Source organism: Rhopalosiphum maidis, chromosome 3 (genome assembly GCF_003676215.2).
Source record: "Rhopalosiphum maidis isolate BTI-1 chromosome 3, ASM367621v3, whole genome shotgun sequence".
Taxonomy (NCBI): domain Eukaryota; kingdom Metazoa; phylum Arthropoda; class Insecta; order Hemiptera; family Aphididae; genus Rhopalosiphum; species Rhopalosiphum maidis.
Window position 1 is genome coordinate 42,617,461 of NC_040879.1, and position 22,900 is coordinate 42,640,360.

Genomic DNA, 22,900 nt, shown 5'->3' on the forward strand with positions numbered 1-22,900 from the left:
GTTTAATATACACCTAACCACCTATATACTGTATAAATAAAACGTATTAAACATATTATCGTCTTATATCTTATAATCTTATATAATATAATAAATGTTTATATTAACGGGTCGATATGCGAATATTAATTGCGTATAATATTGTAAATATTTAAGACCCGATAATATTTATGCGCCTTTACGGCTTTATATGGTACGTACAGTGCATCATTCCGACACCTATACAGTAAACCAAACCGACTTGGCCGAGCGTTTTCACTACCTATATACTTACGCGAAACGCCGATGTCGTGTTTTTTTTTTTTTTTTTTTATATATTTTTACGCGATAAAATCTAAGGCCAGTTGTTAGTCACACGTTATTAGATTATAATACAAAAACAAAACTGTTGTAGGTCAAACATTGAGCCGGAAGAGTTTTTATAGGATCAATGCCGAAATAATGAGTTTGGCATAGATCGTAGCCCGTAGGTATTCCAAATTATAATTAACACGCGGGTTATCAGTATAGGTGCCTAACCTATACCTACGTTTTGAATGCTCAGACTTTTATACTAGAAATCTGAAGAAGTATAAATTTGTGCTTGAATATTACTTTATATTCTACGTCATATGGAACTGAGATTTGAATGTCCAAATATATCGCAAAAAAATGAAAATATTTCTCTAACTCTTAAAACATGGACTTTTAAAATGTATTTTTTATAGTATAAAATATGATATAACAAACACGTGTTAAACTATAATGCGTTTTTTATAAAAGACACTTAAAAATAATACAGATACCTATAAAATAAAGAAATAATCTTATCATCTACATTTAATTAGATATTTTTGTAAAACTGTGGTAAAATTGCATCATCAAGTATACGCTCTCATTTCGCTGATCACACTCTGTGCTTTACCTAAATTATACTTGTTTTATTATTACAACAATACTACTGTAATATATATTTGATTCGATAGAAATTAAAAAAATGTCCTAAAAACTAAAATTTATAAAAAAAATATCATTAAAATAATATGTGAGATTCTCTAAAGTACATTTTCACTTATGGAGCTAAGTTTTGAAACTTCAAAAAGAAAAAAAATTAAAGCGATTTAATAAAAAAACATTAATTTAAGTTAGTAAAGTCGACGTTATAATAAAACTTTAATCTTTAAGACAATATATCTCACTCTAAATAGTCTAAAGTTTCATAGATTAAAATGAAAAAAGTATTTTCAATTACCTTAGATAAAAACAAGTAAATTAATTTGCTATAACTCTATAGTCTTACATTTTTACCACAGTTATACATATAATATATCATGATTTCCTAACATTTTAGTTTAAAAATTAACTGGGAAAAGCTATGTTGTTAGTGATTACAATTTACACAATTACACTTGAACTATAGTTACCTATGTGATAATGATAAAGTTAATTAAAATAAAAAATATCCAGCTAGTTAGGTCAGTTAATATTTTAATAGTTAATTTATCATAGGAAACACTTAACTACCTATACAAATATAAGCTAGTTTAAATATTACATATTACAATACACTCGTACATTTGAACTCACATACGTAATATTCCATGGACACGAATGGCAAAATGACACGTTGCATAAAATGTCGCCGCCAACAATATATTTTATTATTTTATGTTCATTGATCGGAGTGGTGGACCATTATCGGAATCTCATCAATACAGATGGTTGTTTCGAAATGTCAACTGAATTGATGACTTCGCAGGCACACGGGTACCGTCACATAATACCGTATACTTATATTATTATATCTATTGATTGTGGGACGCGAATCGTGATAACAACAATAAAAGCGACAGCGCCGTTTCGTCAATGACGATCGAAGTATAATGTATTATAGATACGCGTGTGTTTGCCAGACACGTTTTTTTTTCGATCGCTGTGCATAATGGGACACAGGCACGCCTCATTCGAACGGGTTCAGATGTTCACAAATAGAAAAGCTGCAATAGGTATTAGTAAAAAAATAAGACTCTCACCTGGTCGATTATTCGAATTACTTCACGTGGATAGAGTACTTTGTAAGAATCTCGCGATATTAATACCTAAATGTCATTTGGATTTTTTCAACTCATTTTCTTATAATATATAATATAATGTATAAATATATATTTTATTCGTTGTATATTCTTGTAGTTATTTGAAATATGATATAAGAAAAAAATAGAATTTTAAAAATGTAATAAAAATAAAAAAACTAACGCAAATTCCATATTATAGGTACTTATATAATATATTATAATGTTAATTAGTATGCAATATTTTTAATATCGTTGATTACCCTACTATAATAAATGTACTGCGATTATATTATTACTTGTTCCCACTTACGAGTATGTATCGATAATAAAATATTAAAACAAATAATAATTGACCAATATCACCATAAGTATATTTCTATATTTATTTCTGTTGCCACCGATTTTTGTTGTCATTACAATGATTTAATATTAAAATGTTTATCGAACATTATACAAATATGTTGAATTACTATATTGTACAAATATTGTATTCATCAGGTGCCTATAAATAACAGAATCTCAGTCATCAAATATTAACTTAATTACCTAATGCATTGGTTCATATTTTGGGTATTATTGAAAAACGAAAGTGACTAGACCAACAAATTTATAACAGTTTTTGAATTTCCAAGTGCGTACAAATATTTGGTAAGCATGGCGTGTAACTGAATATTATTATGCAATAACATAATATATAATAACAAAAGATATAAAAATATTGTTTTTTTTTTACTACTGTTTCTTGAATAAATTCAAACCAAAATGGATTTAAACATTTATAGTTATATACATAATGCATTATTATCGCGTGTCCGTATTGTTACCTGATTGCTATTGAAATGACGAATTAAACAGTATAATAGCGGAAAGCATACATTATTATAGTAACTATTTGCAGGCATTTATTCTAGTGGCTATTATAAGCGTCTTTATTATAAATTATAATTTGTTTTAATGATTTTTTTTTTTTTTACACAGATTTTCGCAGGTGCGTTTCGTGTAGATACGAATATCGCGTAGTAGAATAACGATCTCGAAAAAAAGATCTTGCCGTTGGATTGTTGGATAACAAATAACAAAATTAATAAGATTTCCACCCGCGATAGGATATATAGATAGTAATTCGAGTTGAATACCAGGTGGCAATTTTTTTTTAACGGACTACAATCCTTTTTTTTTGCACCACGAACCCATTCGGCTGACAGGCGTGTGTGCGCAGTTAAAAAATTATACACAATGTGCCTACGCCTATACACGGGTATACCCATAAGAAAAACGTCTGTCGGGCGAACGCCGAAAACGCCTCTACACGCATTCTGCAGAGCATCATTAAGGACAATATAATATATATATATATATATAATAGTAATAATATATCCCTTTCTTCGATCATCATCACTTTCGATAATATGGCGAAGGAGTTTACCTCGGCCATATTATACTGCAGTTTATTTAATAATACCATACTCCGAAAATAAAGGCCAATTTCGCGATAACCATATGTCGGAGTACAGCAACAGTCTACGGCGAGTGTTTCGCTTGTGTCGGCGGACGCACGGCATAAATCGTAGGCAGGCAATGTGTACCCACACACACACAAACACACACACACACACACACACCATGCGATGGGTTCCGCCTCTTAGTCGTATCGCATTCTACATATATATATATATAATATTTTATGTATTTGTACACGTGTGAATGTATGTGGAACCAACCTAAAACCCCGAAAACCCTTTTCACTCTCTTCGGCTGTCGTATGGTGTATTTATATACAGGGTGATTAAAAATGAATACGAAATATTTGAAAATCTGTATTTATTAAAAGAAACGCGGTGGGACTTCGAGAAAAATATAAACAGTACAAAATAAAGTTGGTTTTTTTCATGATAACAACGACGTGTTCACAGTCGTTCGTGTAATCCTTACCTGAGACACACGTGTGACATTAACAACCCGACGTTAGTCATCAAATTCATTCCACGTTCTCCGTGGTATCTCGACGACGCTGTAATAACCGCGATGGTCGAAAAATCGTATTTTTAACACATATCATCGTAGGTTAAAAAACCGCGGGGGATGGGGGTAAGACCGGGGCTTCTTGGAGGTCAGTGATGAAGAGTTCCATCACGAGGAGCCGCTTAGCTGCCGATCAATAGTTTACGTGTGACGGATACATCTCGTTCGAACGGGCACGGGCAGACGGAGTGGACCAGATTACACTTTAGAAAGTCGCCTAAACGACGACAAATGGCGCTCGGCCCTCCGTTTCTTCAGTGTGGAGATCTCGGTTTTCGAAGATGTGGTATATTCTTTTGCATCGCCGCCTGTATAGTATACTCATCGGTATCCGTCCATCGTGCCGCGTTCGAGTGAGGGATAACTCGCGCGCCGGCAGATTGCGAGTGAAAACACACTACCTATAAAAATAATATTATATTGTAACGTCGCACTGTATGTATTATTAAGCCACGCATGTGTGTGTGTGTGTGTGTGTGTGTGTGTGTGTAGGGGCGACGAGCGATGAGAACTGGTCCGAGAGTCAGGTATAGCCGGTTCCCATGCATATACGCGTACGGAAGACCCGGTGCGGATAAAATACAATATTATTATATATGAGTCGCGGGCGGATGATGGGGTATGCGAACCCATCAGCCTCAGACGCCCGACGACCTGATTTTTTTTCGCATCCCGCACCCCGCACCCCACGAAGGTGTACATATATATATATATATATATATATGTATACAAAAGTACATTATGTATATATAATATTGTTTCGCCGCGTCACTCGATAATGTTTATCGTGAGAAGGGGGCAGGGATACCATTACCTATATGTGTGGTGTGAGCGAGCACGGAAAAAAGGGATCGCCGACGACGCAAAAACACACCGCGCGTAGCCATAATAATGTTACCCGCCGGGAAACGATTATAACATCGTTAAACGAGAAAGACGATTATGATATTATCGATAATACGAAAGATGATAAATCGTTCAATCGTGACGTACAACAACAACAATAACAACGACGACGACGACGACGACGACAATCACCTCAGAAACAGAAAAACATAATATTATGATTCTACTGGGTATTAATACTTATATTTTATTTCCATATATAATGCCTAGAGCAGAGTCTCGCCAATTCGAAATATTAAATTAAGGCATTTAACATGACTTTTTTTTTCTTCGCGTAATTCAACTACTCATAAATTAATATTGAAAATAATGAGAAATTAACGTTGTCGAGTACTGATGTTGATGTATACCTACTGATACTATAAGTCTATAACACTACATAGTCATGAATAATCATATTATAAGATCAAAAAAAAAAAAATGCATCTTTACTGTTGTACAATATATAATTAATTTATTAAAATTTGCTATCAGTTTGTGAATTCACATTTTAGTTTAAAAAACATGCATCAAAAACCTTATGCATAATAAAAAATACCAGAAAATTGGGAGAAAATACACTATCAACTATTACTATGATTTAAAAGCTACCTACTGACTAATATCATTTTACACATTTATTTAGCTTTTAAAACATTATGCCATTGCTATATTCATAATGCTAAAAAAAATTCTAAGTGCAATAAAATTCAACCCATAATAATAATAATAATAAATATACGAGTAGAACCGATATTTATACATAAAAAAATAAATGCTATGCTCCATATAATTTACTGTGAGCGGCGCATAAGTCGTAATAATTATATCGCCTTGACCGCGACCACGGTTATCCGCACTGCTGCCGTTAGGTCATCGTCACTGCAATAAAAAAAAAAAAAAAAAAAAAATACCTACAATATTATTAGCTTATAGTTTTTATTATGCACAACGATCGTATTATATAATCAGATTTCGTATATCGATTCTGCAGAGGTACAGCTGACGAGAGTACTGCGTATACTGAAAGTACAGCTATATCGGTGTCACGGAAACGCATGCACGTGTTTTTGTCGTGACTGCCTGTACAATATACGTTCAATACAATTTTCAAAATCTGATACAGAAGAGTATAATATAGAGGCTCGTGTAATCGATTTCCCGCACACTAAAGCTGCTGCAAAACTTCTCGAAGTTTTTATTCGCGTACTGCACATTATGTGTATTGCGGACCAGTCACGTACACACGTCTCACTCGTGCCTGACGGGCTGTGTACAAATAAATAATAAAATATTTTGTTGGTATTAATATACTATATTGCAGCGGTCGCCAACCTTTTGGACCTCGCGGACCGCTAAAACCATACTCTAAATTCTACGGACCACTTATAGCTTATAATAACTTTTTACATAATTAACGATCCACTACTGATTGACCTTTTACCAAATCAATATAAAAAATAAATATATTATATGTATAATTATAAAAAAGGATTTATACAGCAACATAATACGATTATACTTTGTCACATAGTATGATTATACGATACGCACTCGCCGGAAGGTTCATAAAGTAATATTGCAAATAACGTTCAAATTTTTCTGCGGACCACCTAAATTTTCTCGCGGACCACCGGTTGGCGACCGCTGCTATAATATAGTGTAGTTTAATTTTTACCATACTGCCACATAGACTTGCGCATATACGACAGTCACAGTTCGCAGTCTGAGAAGGTATCTGCATTAAAGTATACTATTTATTTCTATAAGAACCACGAAATGAAAATTATGGAATAAACCAAAAAAAAAGTTTTATATCAAATTAATTTTGATAGGTATCTACTTTATTATTATATTCGAATAGGCGCGTCTCCGAACAGCGAATAATTATTAAATTGTGCAGTGTAATAACTTCAGTGTTATATTATAACAAAAGTGGGTAGGTAGTATGAAGAATTTCAAAATTACGTTCTCAAAACCAGCTGAATCGTCCTGCAGGATCATTTCTCGAATAACTCGACAATAATAATAACAATAATAATAATGTAGTTTAAAATAATATAATGTGCGTCATTATAACAACACTACACCCACTCTGTTGTTGTGGTACCTTATTCGCAAAGAATGTCGGCTTTTAAATAGGTATTTTTCTTGTATTACACGTTTGTGTATATACATATTATACACACACACACACACACATATATATATGTATAAATAATTCATACTCATTTATTCAGTATGGCGCACATACCATTATAGTCTATAGATAATTATTGTTACGCTGAGAAGCCACGCCAATGTTTCTATTATCTCGGTTAGGTCTGCAGTCGGCGGACACGCGCAGTAAAGTGTGGTGAAAACACGTTCAGATCGGTGATATACGTATAAATGATGATTGCAGGAGCACGCGTCTGTGATTATATAGTGCTAGAAAAAGCACATGTAAAAAAATAAATAGCTCGAACGACATTTTCGAGGACATATTGTAGCGGCCCGTGTCGGTTTTAAACAATATACACGTCCTACGTACCTACGCGTTAAACGTTAAGCATAGGATATATTATTATTATATTTTGTTATAGCGGATTGCATCGACTTTTTTTCAAATAAACATTTAAGTGTTGAAGGAACAATATGCTAAGCAGATGTCCGCTAAATATCGTTGTACAGCGGAGTTAGTAAAAAAACTTAGGTATACTACGTACGTTTATTTAAGTATACTGTTAATCGGTTATCCTATAGCATCAATAAATACGTTATAAATACGTAAATAGAACTGAATGACTTTAATTTTTAATTTTATTTTTCATAATTTTGTGCACTGCTGTGACGCTTTAATATTTTTAATTGTTTCAAGTATTTTCTGTGTCCGCTGGCGGTACACGTACTACATAGATGATAATATAAATCCTTATACTTAAGACTCTCTTTACACTGAAAAAGTCGAGTTTTTAGATTTTGAAATTGTCGCACTCGCAATAATTTGGTGTTGAACAGTTTTAAATATTTTTAATAATTTAATCATATAGTGTTCACGGCCTACAAGAAAAGTAAATAACACGAATTCCTTTGTATATATATATATTATAATTATCTAGTAACTATTATTACTATATTTAATGTGTGCATGGGTGTCCAGCACGAGTAACCGACCTCAGAAAATAACGACTTATAAGTACTAATAAACAATGATAAACAGTAATAGTCAATAGTACACAATATAACACGCGTAAGTCCAAATACATGTTACGTTAATATCATAAAATTCTTCATTCTCCGATGATTATCATCTGGTTTTGAATCCTATAGCGACGTAAAGTGTGCACGGGCACACGGTGAACGGTTGGTTTATATAAATGAAAACACTTTACATTTTATAAATCCGAAATGACCATGTTATTGTAGTCACGCGCATACACAAAATACAATAATACAGACAGTCCGGGGACCGGAGAAAGTCGTCGTCGACAGACCATATTATGTCTACCGCACAACCGTATACGACGATAATAAATAATTACGAATACGTATATATACTGAATGATTCACTAAACACGTTCACCCCCCATATTATAAAATTCTTAAGATTTTTTTTTATACCACTTAAGGAGTGTCCTGTGGCGATACAAACTTCTGCTTATCAAATGAGAACCTCCTTTTTATTGTAAATTATCAAGTTATTGATTATTTAAAAAAATATTTTTACGGGAAAAATATGTAATATTGAATCTAAGTATTTATTATACTTAGACAATTTTTATAATTTATTAATATTGATAGATTAATATAGATTTCTAAAATGTTCGTATCTTCTAAACATCGAAACCCATTATCATAAATCCATTATACCAAGTAAGTACACAAACTCAAATAACTTAAAAACTACTCGTTTGAATTTTTATTTTTATACGTGTATTTAGGATATTTAAAAATTAACCTAAAAATCAGAACTTGACTAATTTCATTAATAAAGAAAATATGGGTGTGAGCATGCTTATATTTTGTAAATCATCTTATACGTGAAACATCATATTACGCGAATATGCGCAGTGGCACGGTCAACACATTAACACCATAACTATATCGTGTCAACGTGGATTTATCACAATAATAGTATAATGAAAATACTCTATTCCTGTAATATATGTATATAAATGGTGGCCGCCGGCCAATATGAATGTGTTCACAAGACACGTGGATAAATACAATGATACCAAAAGCCAAAATGTTTATAGATACATTTTATATAATTTGATAAATTTTTATAATCGTATATCAAAAAAATTAAAATTCATAATAATAAATAAATTTTGATTCTTATTAATATAAGAGATACGAACCGCATCTGACTGTGACTAGCGCCATCAGTTGACCCACCCTGATATATATATATACATAATAACTAAAATAACGTTCAATCTGTTGCCCGAAAACTTGATAATATTTGACATTAGTTTTCTGGGTATATAAGTAATAGTTACCAGCTGTTATAATGTACATAGCGACATCGTGCACTATTGTAGTAATGTTTTTAATACCACCTGCTTAGTTCTACGATATGTACACCGCAAATAAACTATTCAATAATATTTACGATCGTATATTGTATTGACTATCGATGATGATTGTAGTGCGCCATGGCGCCAAAACCAGACGTTAAAAAACATATATGTATATATTGTACATTATATTTTTCGTATTGCACAATTATTTACGTTGCGTGTATTGCCTCCGGGGGATTTTCCCACCTCACCGCCGTCGTATAAAAAGTCGATTCCATTGACATTTTCGCATAAACACAAGATAAAGTAGATAAACTGGTAAGTCTCTCTACAGTAAGTACCTATAGTAAGTTTTAAGTGTACCTCATCGTGTCATTGAGTAAGTCACTACAATACCGTAGATTGTAATGGATGTGTTAAATTTGAATTCAATAATAAATCGTTGCATACGTATAAAAAACAATTATTATACGTAATTCGCACGGCGTAACACTGTAGCAGCCTCTATAATATGATTAAGGGCATTTTATAATTTATTTTTCTGTTAGTAATACGGCAGGTTGATTACAATTTTAGCAAAATATGCATTACAAATAATGATAATTTAAATGATAGTGAAGTATTTCAATTATCTACTATTAATTTTGAGGAGAAACCATTATTTTATATATATGAATATGAATATTCAACTGCGTCAAGAATTAAACTTCAAACGCTCATAAAAAATGTATGTTGCTTACGCTCAAATTTCTCTCGACGTTATATACAGTTGGGATCACAAAAATTTATTGGCGGCCGATGCCATATCAGAACTCTACACCATCTGTAGATTTCCATAAGTTGAACAGTATCTAACTAATTAAATAGTGAAATAAATTTAAAAAAGTATCAAAAAATCATTTGTTTTTTAAATTATTCGCAAGTCTGCATTAAAAAATGGAATAGTTGACACAAATCATTAGAATATGTCATTATAGGGGTGTAAAATTGGAAAGTGTGGATTGAATATCAAAAATCATCTGAATTGCCAAATTCAATTTTGTTTGCACGATATCGATGCTAAATAATTTTTCTACAAATTAGTGATTGGTATGAATATTGAATTGTGATAACACGGCGGAGTATTAAATAATATAATATTTATTTTTATTTTTACGAACTCCTCGCAAGGATTGTAGGGTATGGACTGTATTAATGTATTATACAATAATAATTGTTATGATATTGTACAGCAAGATACCAGATGGTGTACTCGTATTAACGAAATCTTTGCTTTCCGACTGACCATCATTGTTCAATATCGATAAAATATATTTTATATACATGTAGGTATACTAGTATATGTTATATATTGTGTGTGTATGTGTATAACAATTCAACGAGGGACCGGACAGCAGAAGGTACTCGGGGAAAAATGAAATTGTTACAATATGATATAACAACACTACGTTTCATTATTTATTATATTTGTATTATGATTATTTTTCGTAAAAAAATTTAAAACTTTTTTTTTATCTAACCGACAAAGGTCATAAATTATTTAATTATAAATGTACAAATTATATTGGTTTATCATTTTTGTTTTTGTTTTTTTTTTTTATAAAAATATATTTTTCTGTATTAATTAAAAATAATATGATTTTGATTATTTTAAAATCTTATTGGTACTGTTTACTTATATACTGAATGCTATTGGATGTTGGTCAATCGGTTTTCGTTCCTTTTATCTTTGTATACTTCTGACATTCGTTAAGGATACATTGTATTTTGATTTATTTAACACGTGTTGGTTTTCTCATATATCATGACCAAAAAACGTGTTAAATATTAATAAGAAAAATAACTGTTAATGTAATCATGCACACACCGCTTCAATGTGCACTTACATACGCAAATACGTAATAATATAATCCTTATGCGGTATCAGTTAGTTATATTACTATTGGTGTGTTATATTAAAAAACGTCACTTTTTCGGCATGTGAGCACTTTGAATTATTGAATTGAAATATTTTATCGTAATTATTTAGTGTTTACAATGTTATGTATTCATTTGTCGTTACTCGTTATCGCGGATTAAATTTACCAATGTGTAATCTTACCGACTAATAAACACATCGACGATTATAGAATCAGTTGTAGCTGTAAAAAAAAACATTTAAATACTAATGACAGTTATCCATTCAACCGAAAATTTATCGAAACAACAATATAATCATTAAGTAGCCGGGTATGTAATAATTAATAATAATAAGCCACTCGCAGATTACGGTCGATGTTACTATATAGTCAACGACACAACAATATATTTTACCAATTACCATAATAATATTATGATATGAATTAGTATACTTATTCATAATAAATAATACTCATATTCAAGTACCTATTATTGCACAAATTATTGCGTTATATTATGTTCGTATTCGACATATTTATGTGACCTTATCTAAGCCCGAGGACTTGAAGATTATAATTAAAATACGAACAAAACAATGTAAAAACGCAGTAATAATATAAATGGAATAAAGCTATCTGTTTATAGAGGTACTATTACACTTTACACTTAATATTAACACGCGTATGTTATATTATATCATATTATTAAACGACTCTTTCAATGTTCTTACACCTTTTTACGTTTTACGAATACCTGCAATACACACACACACACACACACACATATAAATATTATATAATGTATATAATAATTAGTAGTTAATACTGTTGTTGTCTGTTTGGCGCTTGCTTATTATATATGCTGCAATGGGAAATAATACGATTAACCAATATTATATGCGAAAGCCGTTTAATTTCATAATTTGGATGGAATAACCGGTGCACGTACCGAATTCTAAATAATATCTGCTATATGTACATGAGAGTTATAGCCAGTACTTACCTATAATAGCTACACTGTTAAATTACGACTATTAAACCTATAAAAGAAAAGAAAAAAAATTCGATTAAAAAAGTACTACCTAAGTATAAAAATATAATAAATCATCGGCACCTACCTATATTGTTTTTGGAGGGTTGAAAAATATATTACTAGTATAAGGGTCAGATTTTTATCGCGTGTAATAAACGTAACGAAAATCCATTATATATCGCGTGTATAAAACACGCACGTTATATATATATTGTATCATTATATCGATTGATACCTCCGTGTGCCTAAGGAGTATAAAAATCATTAGCATCTTTATGTACCGCAGTTGTAAAACGAACATGAGATGACTTTTACTTTTGTCGAAATCGATTAGGTTTGTATGTTAGTTTCGATTTCACGTGTAACGTATTATATAAAACGCATTTTTTACTTCGGAAAAAATAATAAATTTACAGATCACGCAAACCCTTAAAGGATCTGACCATAATCTGGCGAATAGAACCTTCTGCGCGGATCGCTGCATTTATTATGCTGCCGTTAATCGATGAGGACTTTGACAATAATAACGACAACAACAATAAATTATGTATATTTCACCGGTATACACATCGTGACTAAATCGTGTGTGTGTATGTATATATATTGCAATAATATCGATCACCTGACAGTATCTCAATAATAATATAATACTACTTACAATAATAATAATAATAATAATGTAATATCTGCAGCCGCGTCGACGACGGCGTTCCCACGCCCTCCGTATATATAAAACGGTGGTTTGCACAGGATTTTAACCTTTTCAAACGGACGGTTTCCGTGAGAATATGTTACATTTCATATAATATGATATCGTTTCGTGTTTTGTGACGGTTTGGTTCGGTTTTTAAGTATTTTTTTGTCAACAACGCACCGTTTTCCGAAATCTGTGTCGCGAATGAATAGAGAGACGAACCCGGTGCATTATTATTTCATATCTCCGTGTGTGGTTGTGCGAAAAACGAAACGGTGAGCGAACACCAACCCGTTCCGGATATTCCCACACCCTATACAGTAAATATATATTGTTTACTTCAGGTGCGCGTCGCGACGATCAAAGTATGTACACTCCCAACACAATAAGACGTGTATTACATATATTCATAACAACCTATAGGTGTACATAGGACGTACGTATTAGACAATATCTATATTATATTATATACTCGATATAGTGCTAATACTTAGCTCCGTTTCGCTTGCACTGCTACTTTTAAATTTTACTATCAAACCATGATAGTGATATATGAATAAAAAAAAAATATCCGTTTTTGGCGTTTTTGCTATGCGTTTAATGGAAATACGTTTCGACAAATATTTTGTTTTTCTATGTACATAAAAACTATATAATTATGACTTTAATGCCACCCAAAATTGCATTATGTTCAAAGAGATTTGGAAAAAATAATGATGAATTTGAGTAAATGTTTTTTTATTACACGTAATGTATAAAAACAAGTTTTCACAAGTTCGAAGAGATTCACAAAATTTTTTTCATAAAATTGTACAAAGTACATAATACTGTCAAGGTTTTGATATTAAAATTCGAAAGTGGTAGTGCTATCTATCACGTGTATTTGAGTAAACAATTATGGTGTTATAATTACGATATAAAAATATAATTTTAATATTACCAGCTATATATGTTATTAAAAATAATTGATACATTACAATATTTTGTGTTGTGTATATATTTGAGAGAAAAATAATAATATCAATGATAGTGATATTGGAAACGATATATTTATATAATGTTATTTACAATTTTCCATAAATAATAAATTTGATTTAGAAAATAAAAGTAGATATTCTATCTTATTGTGCCGTACTGTTGTACAATAGAAAATTGTGGTCAATCTGTAATAATTTGTAACTTGATACTTTTTATGGAGATATGATCACGACTTTGACATAGTATAACATTTTTATGGTTTATAAGTTGTAAATACGCAATTATTAAAAGTATATGAAATTAAATTTGTTCCTCGTGCATGATGTGTGTTATACAGATGAAGGATATAGGGGAAAAATGGTAGTAGTTAATTTCTGTAATATTTCAAGGGAACATACAAAAAAGCACGGACTACAATCTACTTCGCACCAGTATACCTAATCTTTCCCTTTTAATAATTATAGACTGAATGACTTTTTCACTGAATCGATTTCAACAGTCAATAGACTCCTAATGGATAATCTGCTATCGAATCAAACCATAAAATAAAAATCAACAAAAATAATATAAAAAAATGGACTATTGCCGTTTTTCTCCTGTACCCTTCATTAATTATAAAGTATTTTTGACGAAAATAAAGTTAAAATATAGTTTACTTAATGATGTGAACCTAGAACTGTTGCAGATGGTCTAATTTACATGTATATTTCTTGTTATTAGCTTATCGTTTTGTTATTCTCCACTTTTGCTGAATCTGTTACTTGATTATAACAATTATTTTTTCATCGCAGAAATGTGTTAACTTCCTTTTAACTGTTGTTTTATTCAGACGAAAGAAGAATTTATACTATAACCTGTATTGAACTCCAATTCTTTATTTTGTTTCAAACAAGTCGATATTAAATAATTTTTAAAAAGCTTAATATTATCTTTTTTAAAATATAAATTATAAAGTTTGAGATTAAAATATTGAAAAACGGAATTAAATGCGGGCTGTAGAATGTTTCCCTATACATATATTTAAAACAAACACATTTAATTCAGTTTATCTTACAGGATATGAACATTATTTCCATTTTTTGCATTTATTTGACATTAGTACCGATATTTTGAGACTTAAGTATTATTAGTAGTTACTGAAAATGTTGTACAAACAACTGCTGGCTATAGGTTGTTATTAGTTTGTTGTTGTGATGTAATCGTGTTTTTTTTTTTATCAAAAATAAAACATATAAAACTTAATACAACGTAGATAATATTACTATACCTACAGTATGTTTTATTACATGTTAAATTGAACTTTAGCCATTTTATTTCACTAGATTTTTATTTTATTGTTTAAATTTACATGAATTAATTAAGGAATACATCCTTTGAGGAATATTGACTAATTTGTGTACAACAAATCGTCTGTCATTTGCACTTATTATTATTGCCATGTCAGAACCTGAACCTAACACAACAATCGAATGTACGAAATCGATGCCTTGTATTGAACTGCCATCTCCCATATTAGATACATCCAACCATTCATTAGGGTCTTACAAAAGTTGCGATGTGGTTCGTGAGCAGGAAATCCAGAAACCTATCGAAAGATCATCAAACGTAAAAGCTTTGATCGAAAAACATAGGTCATTTCAAGACAAATTACTAAATGCTAAAGTTAACGATTTCAACACTAAGAAGAAATCGTTCGCCAATGCTTATAAAAATTTATGTAGTACGTACAACGATTGTATAAAAATGAAAGGTGACACGAAACAGGTGGAAAACGTCAACAGTTTTGTAAGATTAGAAAATATTGTTTAAATTTAATCATACTGATACAATACAGCATATAAATAATATTTAATTATCATATTAAAATATTATAATATCAAGTTGTGACTTGATTTATTGAATCAAATATCAATTAAAAACTAAATTAAGGTTATTAGCTGGTATTAAATTGTTTTTCTATTACATAGTTATAAATCTAATAAAACGTTTTATAGATATATAATTTTTTTTAAAAATGCAGATTACTATTTTATATAATGATATTTTTCGGGTATTATATTATTTATTATGTATAGTAAATTTATCTTTTACTAACAGTGTAAAAATTACTATTATTATTTTAAAGTATTATATTTAAAACTATTTTCTCGATTTGACATTTTTTTAGGTGAAAAATCATGTGTTTGAAGTTTTTAATGCCAACGTTCTATTAAATAATCCCAAACCATTAGATGTAGAAAAATATGTGTTAAAATCCGACGAAATTGATTTCAAAACTGGAACGCCCGAGTTAGATAAAATTTTAACCGCTATGGGCAAACGTTTTTGGCAAAATATTGTTTCTGTAATCAGCGTTAACGATGCCTATTATCAATGTTTGACACATATAATGGACACTAGTAAATTTAAAAATTTCGAAGACGTAATAGTTCATGTCAATTCAACGTTAAAAATAGCAGGCGATGATTTTGAACTAATCAGATCGGAACTTGTCGCTTCTTCTAAGGAGTATATGGAAAAGTTCGGCATCGTATTGAACAGTAAATTAAACGAGAAATCTAAGAAAATTCCACCATCGAACCACAACAGTAAGATGAATGCGCTCAGAATGGAGTTAGCCGAAAATAAGAGGAGCACGAAAATCGCCGAAAACAGTATCGCACGACTTCAAAAGGAAAAGAAAGACTTGTTGAACATATTAACCAGTTACGATTCTGAAAACGTTCACAAAGTATCTCTAGAAAAGCGGCTCGAAGCTGAGAAACAGAAAAACAACGAATTACGTGATTTAATTAGTACTAATTTCAAAAAGAAAATACTTTTTAATATCACCCCGCCAATAAATAGCGACATTGAATAAATAAATTTTTTTTAAATACAAACAACTAATATAGTCATGTTATAATTATTTATAGTTGTAAAATAGCTGTACGTCATCGCGATTTCGCTCGGGAAATAAATGAATAAACATAAAACATGATGGTTTTATTTTAGTGTACCAAACGGCCAACAGTTCATGGACAATTCGGCATTAGTGCGGCCTCGCTTATTGTGTATCAATTCCACCGAGATCAGCCATCCGCTTGTGGCAGATTAGATATTCTTAACTTTTCTAACATCTCTAAAACGATTTCTAAGACTTTCGTCAAAATCGGTAGTTTTTGAGTCTATAATAACCCAAACATAAGGATATTACATTTTAATATCAAGTAATAAATTGAATAATTTTTTATTTAAAACAGATCCCAAAGCAACGTATGTGTCGGTTAGACCATACTAACTTTTTTTTTAAATCATTCACAAACATATTATTCAGTTAAATTGTGTAAGTATACGTGTTTGAGGATTTTAATAATTATGGAAATTTAAATATGTTGATATTTGTTTTTATATGAAGAAAAAAATGGACAAAAATATTCTGAAATATTGGAGGCTATTGGAAGGCAAACATTCGTCAGAGGTCATTTTTTTCGTGATTTATACTGATATTAACCCTTCTACACTCACACAGAACGACAGAATACTAGGGATACGATCAGTAAACATTTTTATTGAGTTTCGAACACCTTACTAGTTACCACGGTTGTGAATAGGTATTAATTTAATGAACAGGTAGTAAATATGAATTTCTATTGTATGAATCGTTGTTTATACAAATGTATTCCTGTTTATATTTAAATAGAGATCACCAACATATTTTTTTATTGTTGGGGGTTTGTTATACTGGCAATTTTAATGAAAATTTAAATTTTAAATTCAGGTACTTATGTATACATTGTAAAAACCATTAATGGTTCATGGTTGTTTATGGAATAATATAAACATAAAAAAAAGTTGTTTGCACAGGGTAAAAAAATTACAGACTATTATTATATACTCAAGAAACAACACTTAGGAAAATGGACGTAACTTTAAACTATCTATTGTTTGATTTTCATTCTATGGACAATTTTTGTGGTGATAATCAACTAAAAATAATCAATTTCGACCAATTAAAATAAATTGGTTAATATATTTTTAAAAATACGGTACGATTAAATTACTCAACACTTTAGATCAAACTCACGCGATCGGTGTTAGTTTGGCGGCATTTAATAGAATAATATTCATACACATAGACCATTTTAAAACCACAAAATAAAAAAATAAGTACCGATTTTTACATTTGTGTCAGTCTACATGGCGATAAATACAATATTTAGGATAGTCCACATAACGTTTAAAGATAAAAAAAATCATAATAAAGTGTACAATTATATAATATCTTTAGCGTTTGTACCAGTCGAAAAAAGGTTACTAGTTAATATCATGTATTCAACATTTTATAAAGATCTACTTCCCTAAAAGTAACTTTAGGTTTCTTATTTTGATTCTAGTTATTCTACATAGTTATATTAACTAACTATAATTTATCAATATTAATTTATTTCTGTTTTAAATCTACAATCAACCTTATAATATGTGAATATGTCTAACTGCTCATTAACATTTGTAATTATAATTATATAAAATTAATATATTTTTTCCTACCCGAAATAGTAAAAATTGTTCACCATAGTCAATATTGTCTATCTAAAACTATCTGCGCTTTTCATTATTTATCAATGGCCGTACAGTATAAGTACTTCTATAACAAACATTTTCAATAATTGAGCTAGTTATAGTATAAGATATATCGCATTTATTAGTTCAATAATTATAATTTAATCATATTTATGGGCTTTTAGCTAACACAAATATTACTATTTATTGACGTTGTATCGTCTCCAAATATCTAAAATAATAATTATTATATTTGTGTATTAGCATGCTTCACTACGGTTTAAAATATTATTATTTATTTCACATTGGACGATGGTATACTGTGTTTTTCTCGTGTATATATTTATGTCCCATTAATGTATTTTTGTGAATAAACAGTAATATACAGTTTATTTCATGCCACGAGTTTCGGTAGTCGAATGAAAATTTCAAAATTGGACTGACTATAATCTGATCGAAGAATAACCACGCGTAATTTTTATTATTATGATATTATATAGGCTAAAATACCCACATTTCCACCAAAAATATGTTATTCGTCATAGTACTCTTTATTAAACACAAATCTTTACCAGCGAAATATATACTTTTTCATTGTTATCATTCCATTATATTATTGTATCGTATATATAGAAAAGTTTCATTTTTTCTGATTCTTTCGTATTTTTGCATTTGTTTAACTATACTATCGTTTTGTTTGATTTTTTTTTTAACTTACAGGTCTTATTGTGCAAACATTTCAAGGACATTTAATGTGATTTTTTAGATTTAGAATACATTACGTTTATAATGCAAAATTCACTCTCATGGTTATATTTTGAATATTATGTCCCAACACGTAAAATAATGAAAATACAATTCGTCATTTGAATTTTCTGACAATAGATTTTCTGACGATTTCAATCTTGAACACTACGTCAAGATATTTTAATGTTCTATTTTTTGTAATTCTCAAAAACATCTAAAAATGTTTCGCCAAATCTTCAAAAAAATATAATATTTATTAAAATATAGTTAAATTTAAAAATGGTTATAAATTAAGCAATTCTTACGGTATCTAAATATTTTGAATAAAAATTAATAATAAATGAATTATAAGAAGTTAGTAGATATGTACGTAAATATTGCCATGTATAGGTGTAATAAAAAATAAACTACGAATTCGTGAAAAACCGCACAAATATTAAAAATGTTTCGCTTACCGTCTAGTTCTATATTTGTACTGATATAATATATGATTCAAATCTTACTTTCAAATTTCTACTGAAATATAATAATATAATATTTATCGTATCAGAGTTAGGAAATGAAGCCCCCTTAACTTTATACAATATGGCTAATATAGGTATATGTTGACCTATGTATATTATGCGCTTATCTTATAACAGTTATAACTTACTATTTAATAATTAACAAATTTCAAATAATACTATAAATTTAATATAGTAGTATATTCGTTATATTATTTTTGGTTCGATTTGACCTGTAAATATAAAATGATATGTATAATATTATATTATTAAACCTGCCACACCATAAGGGTTAAAATCAACAAATATTTATAAAAACTAAAACGTATACCTAATCTTACAATCGAATAATGCCGCATGCAATATACCTAATAAGTACCATCACTGGAAAATAATAATTTTAATTATATTATGAAGATGCAATAAACTGCAGAAACATTTTTATGTTTTGCTATGTGCTTATTTTATGTGTTATAACTTATAATAATATATATATAGATATATAAATATATAAAATAAAATGTTATATTATCACTATCTCCAAAACTTAGCAATACACTATGATTATAAGTTTCTTACCATTACACATATTTTATTTACAATAAAAGGTATATAGCCATATTGGTAGATTCTTATTACGTGCGGTGTGTAAAACACAATGAGTTGAGTTTCCTTTGAATCGTAGGCGAGTTATAATTTACAACGACTAGGTATATCATTATAATAAGAACAGCACAGATGACTGTGCTGTGATGATTTTTAATTCTTTTCAATTTTCGTCTATACAATGTATTATATATGATACATAAGTGCATAGTTTGCTGGAGTTCGACGACAGAAAATTGTGAAATAACAACAATAATGATTATTATTATTATTATTATTATCATTTAATTTTCGAGTGCATTACATTCAAAAACTGACTGACCGAACACTATACAATAACTTTACCTATTGAACCATAATATTTATTATATTATGTATAAAGCCGAAATAACGTCATATTAGCCATTATTATGTGTACGATAAAGTGATCTCTTAATGTTTGTCCTTATTATTAATATTTATGGAAAGAAGGCGTGCCACGTGGCACACGAAATGTTTATCCTTGTGGCACTTGTGGACGAATTATTAGCCGTTATCATCGCTCACTTTGAACTTTGTTATGATTATAATATATCAGTTAATTCACAGTTAAAGGTAGGTACAAATAATATTTGAATCATATTTTATTGTTACAAAATGATAGGTATAGGCAGGTAATAAGTATAATTCTAAGTAGTAAATAAGCGAAAAAAAATCTGTTTATGTATAATTATAATTATAATTATATTTTTTGTATTTATTATACTTATATATATGTATAATTTATGTGTATAAGCAAGTTCTAAATAATATGCAATACAGTCACTCAAACTAAACTATTACTTGTAGAAGTTTATATTGTGCTGTCATTAATGCATAATTAGTGATCTACTAAATTATTTTCATAAAATATTTCTAAAAATTAATTTATCTTAAAAATCCTTTCCTCTCAATTGTTTTATAGTGTTGGCCAGGCGATGTGAGATCACACCTCAATTGTAAAAGTTGTTATTATATTATAATATATTATATCTACATACTACATATCAAATATAAAGGTCCATTATGTATATTATAATAGATAGATTGTTATTGGTTTCCCATACGCGTTTCCGACACCTGTAGCAATATCACGAGCTTGATCTGTTTCGCGTTTATCTAAGTATATTATAATGTTACAATTTACAGTCATGTCCTTGCACCGGTATTGTATAGGTACGCTCTTAAGTGAATAACCTAGCTGTGTAATATATACGCATCTATCTACACATGATTAAGACTAGAGCAAACAGTTTTATTTCATGTATATGACTATAATATACATAAATTATGGACAAACAATAATCGTTCGACTAAAACACTCATCATGGGATATTTAGATTTTGGATACTTCTATAATGTTGTTTAATTACATTACACATTTTATGAAGTACCTATAATAATATCTTTAGATAATTATTATTTATGTATAGATAGAGAATGTAGATGATATTATATGGGCACTAGAGACAGCCACCACAGCCGACAAACTTATTGTACTTATACGCACGACTTTATAGCTAGCACCATCATCTGTATCACTGTATAAAGTGTATGTACAATACATACTTACCTTCTATACTAACCGTATACATTATAATAATATATATATATATATATATATATACATATCCATAGTGTAGGGCTGGAGAGAACTGTCAAAGTGTCAAGATTTGGCAATGAACAGATGAGAGAAGTGGCAGGGAATATTATACTTGATAGTAAGATCTTATAGGTCGCTAACTGAAGAAAAAGGCGATATAGATAATATTATGAATCACAGAAGGTTACCCGTCATATTTATAATAATATAAATATTAAATAAATCATACAGAATCTCTTAAAGGCAATAGGTATTTAACATTATTTATGGTTGGAGGGTAAAAGATAAAACTTAAAGTTACAATATTGTTGTTTGAATTTGTTCATACAAGAAATTTAATTGTTAAATAGTAGTACTGTAGCTTAAACATCAATAATCAAAATTTTAAATATTTCAATAAGATACTATCACCATCCTTCACTGTTTTTCTAATTATATGCGGTTTAATGCGCCAAGTAAGAATCCAAAAATAACAAATGGCTTAGACAGTTTTCATTATTAAATGTACTTACCTATTTATCGAAACAATATTTCAAATTTAATCAGAATTAGATTTAAAATTAAATTTATTAAAGAATAACATCTTTAATATTCATTGAAAAGTTACAATAGATAAATAAAATTATTTAGACAAATTTTGGAAAGCGATGTAACAATCCATAAATCATTTGAAATGTTTAAAACAATTCGGCACATAAAATTACGGTGATTTTGATTTAGTACAACTTACTTTATTATTATAGGTAGACACGATATAATACAAATATATACAGTGACGGATAAGGATATTTTATGTTGCCGGGAAATGCTTT

General features: G+C 29.6%; 1 protein-coding gene across 1 annotated transcript; it reads left to right on the top strand.

The window, feature by feature from the left end:
* The first annotated feature begins 15,500 nt into the window (after nt 1-15,500).
* On the top strand, nt 15,501-16,929 carry LOC113555746. Its single transcript, XM_026960268.1, has 2 exons — nt 15,501-15,854; nt 16,237-16,929. Exons 1-2 carry the CDS (start codon nt 15,507-15,509, stop codon nt 16,927-16,929), a joined length of 1,041 nt encoding a protein of 346 aa, XP_026816069.1. The 5' UTR covers nt 15,501-15,506.
* Nucleotides 16,930-22,900: the final 5,971 nt, after the last annotated feature.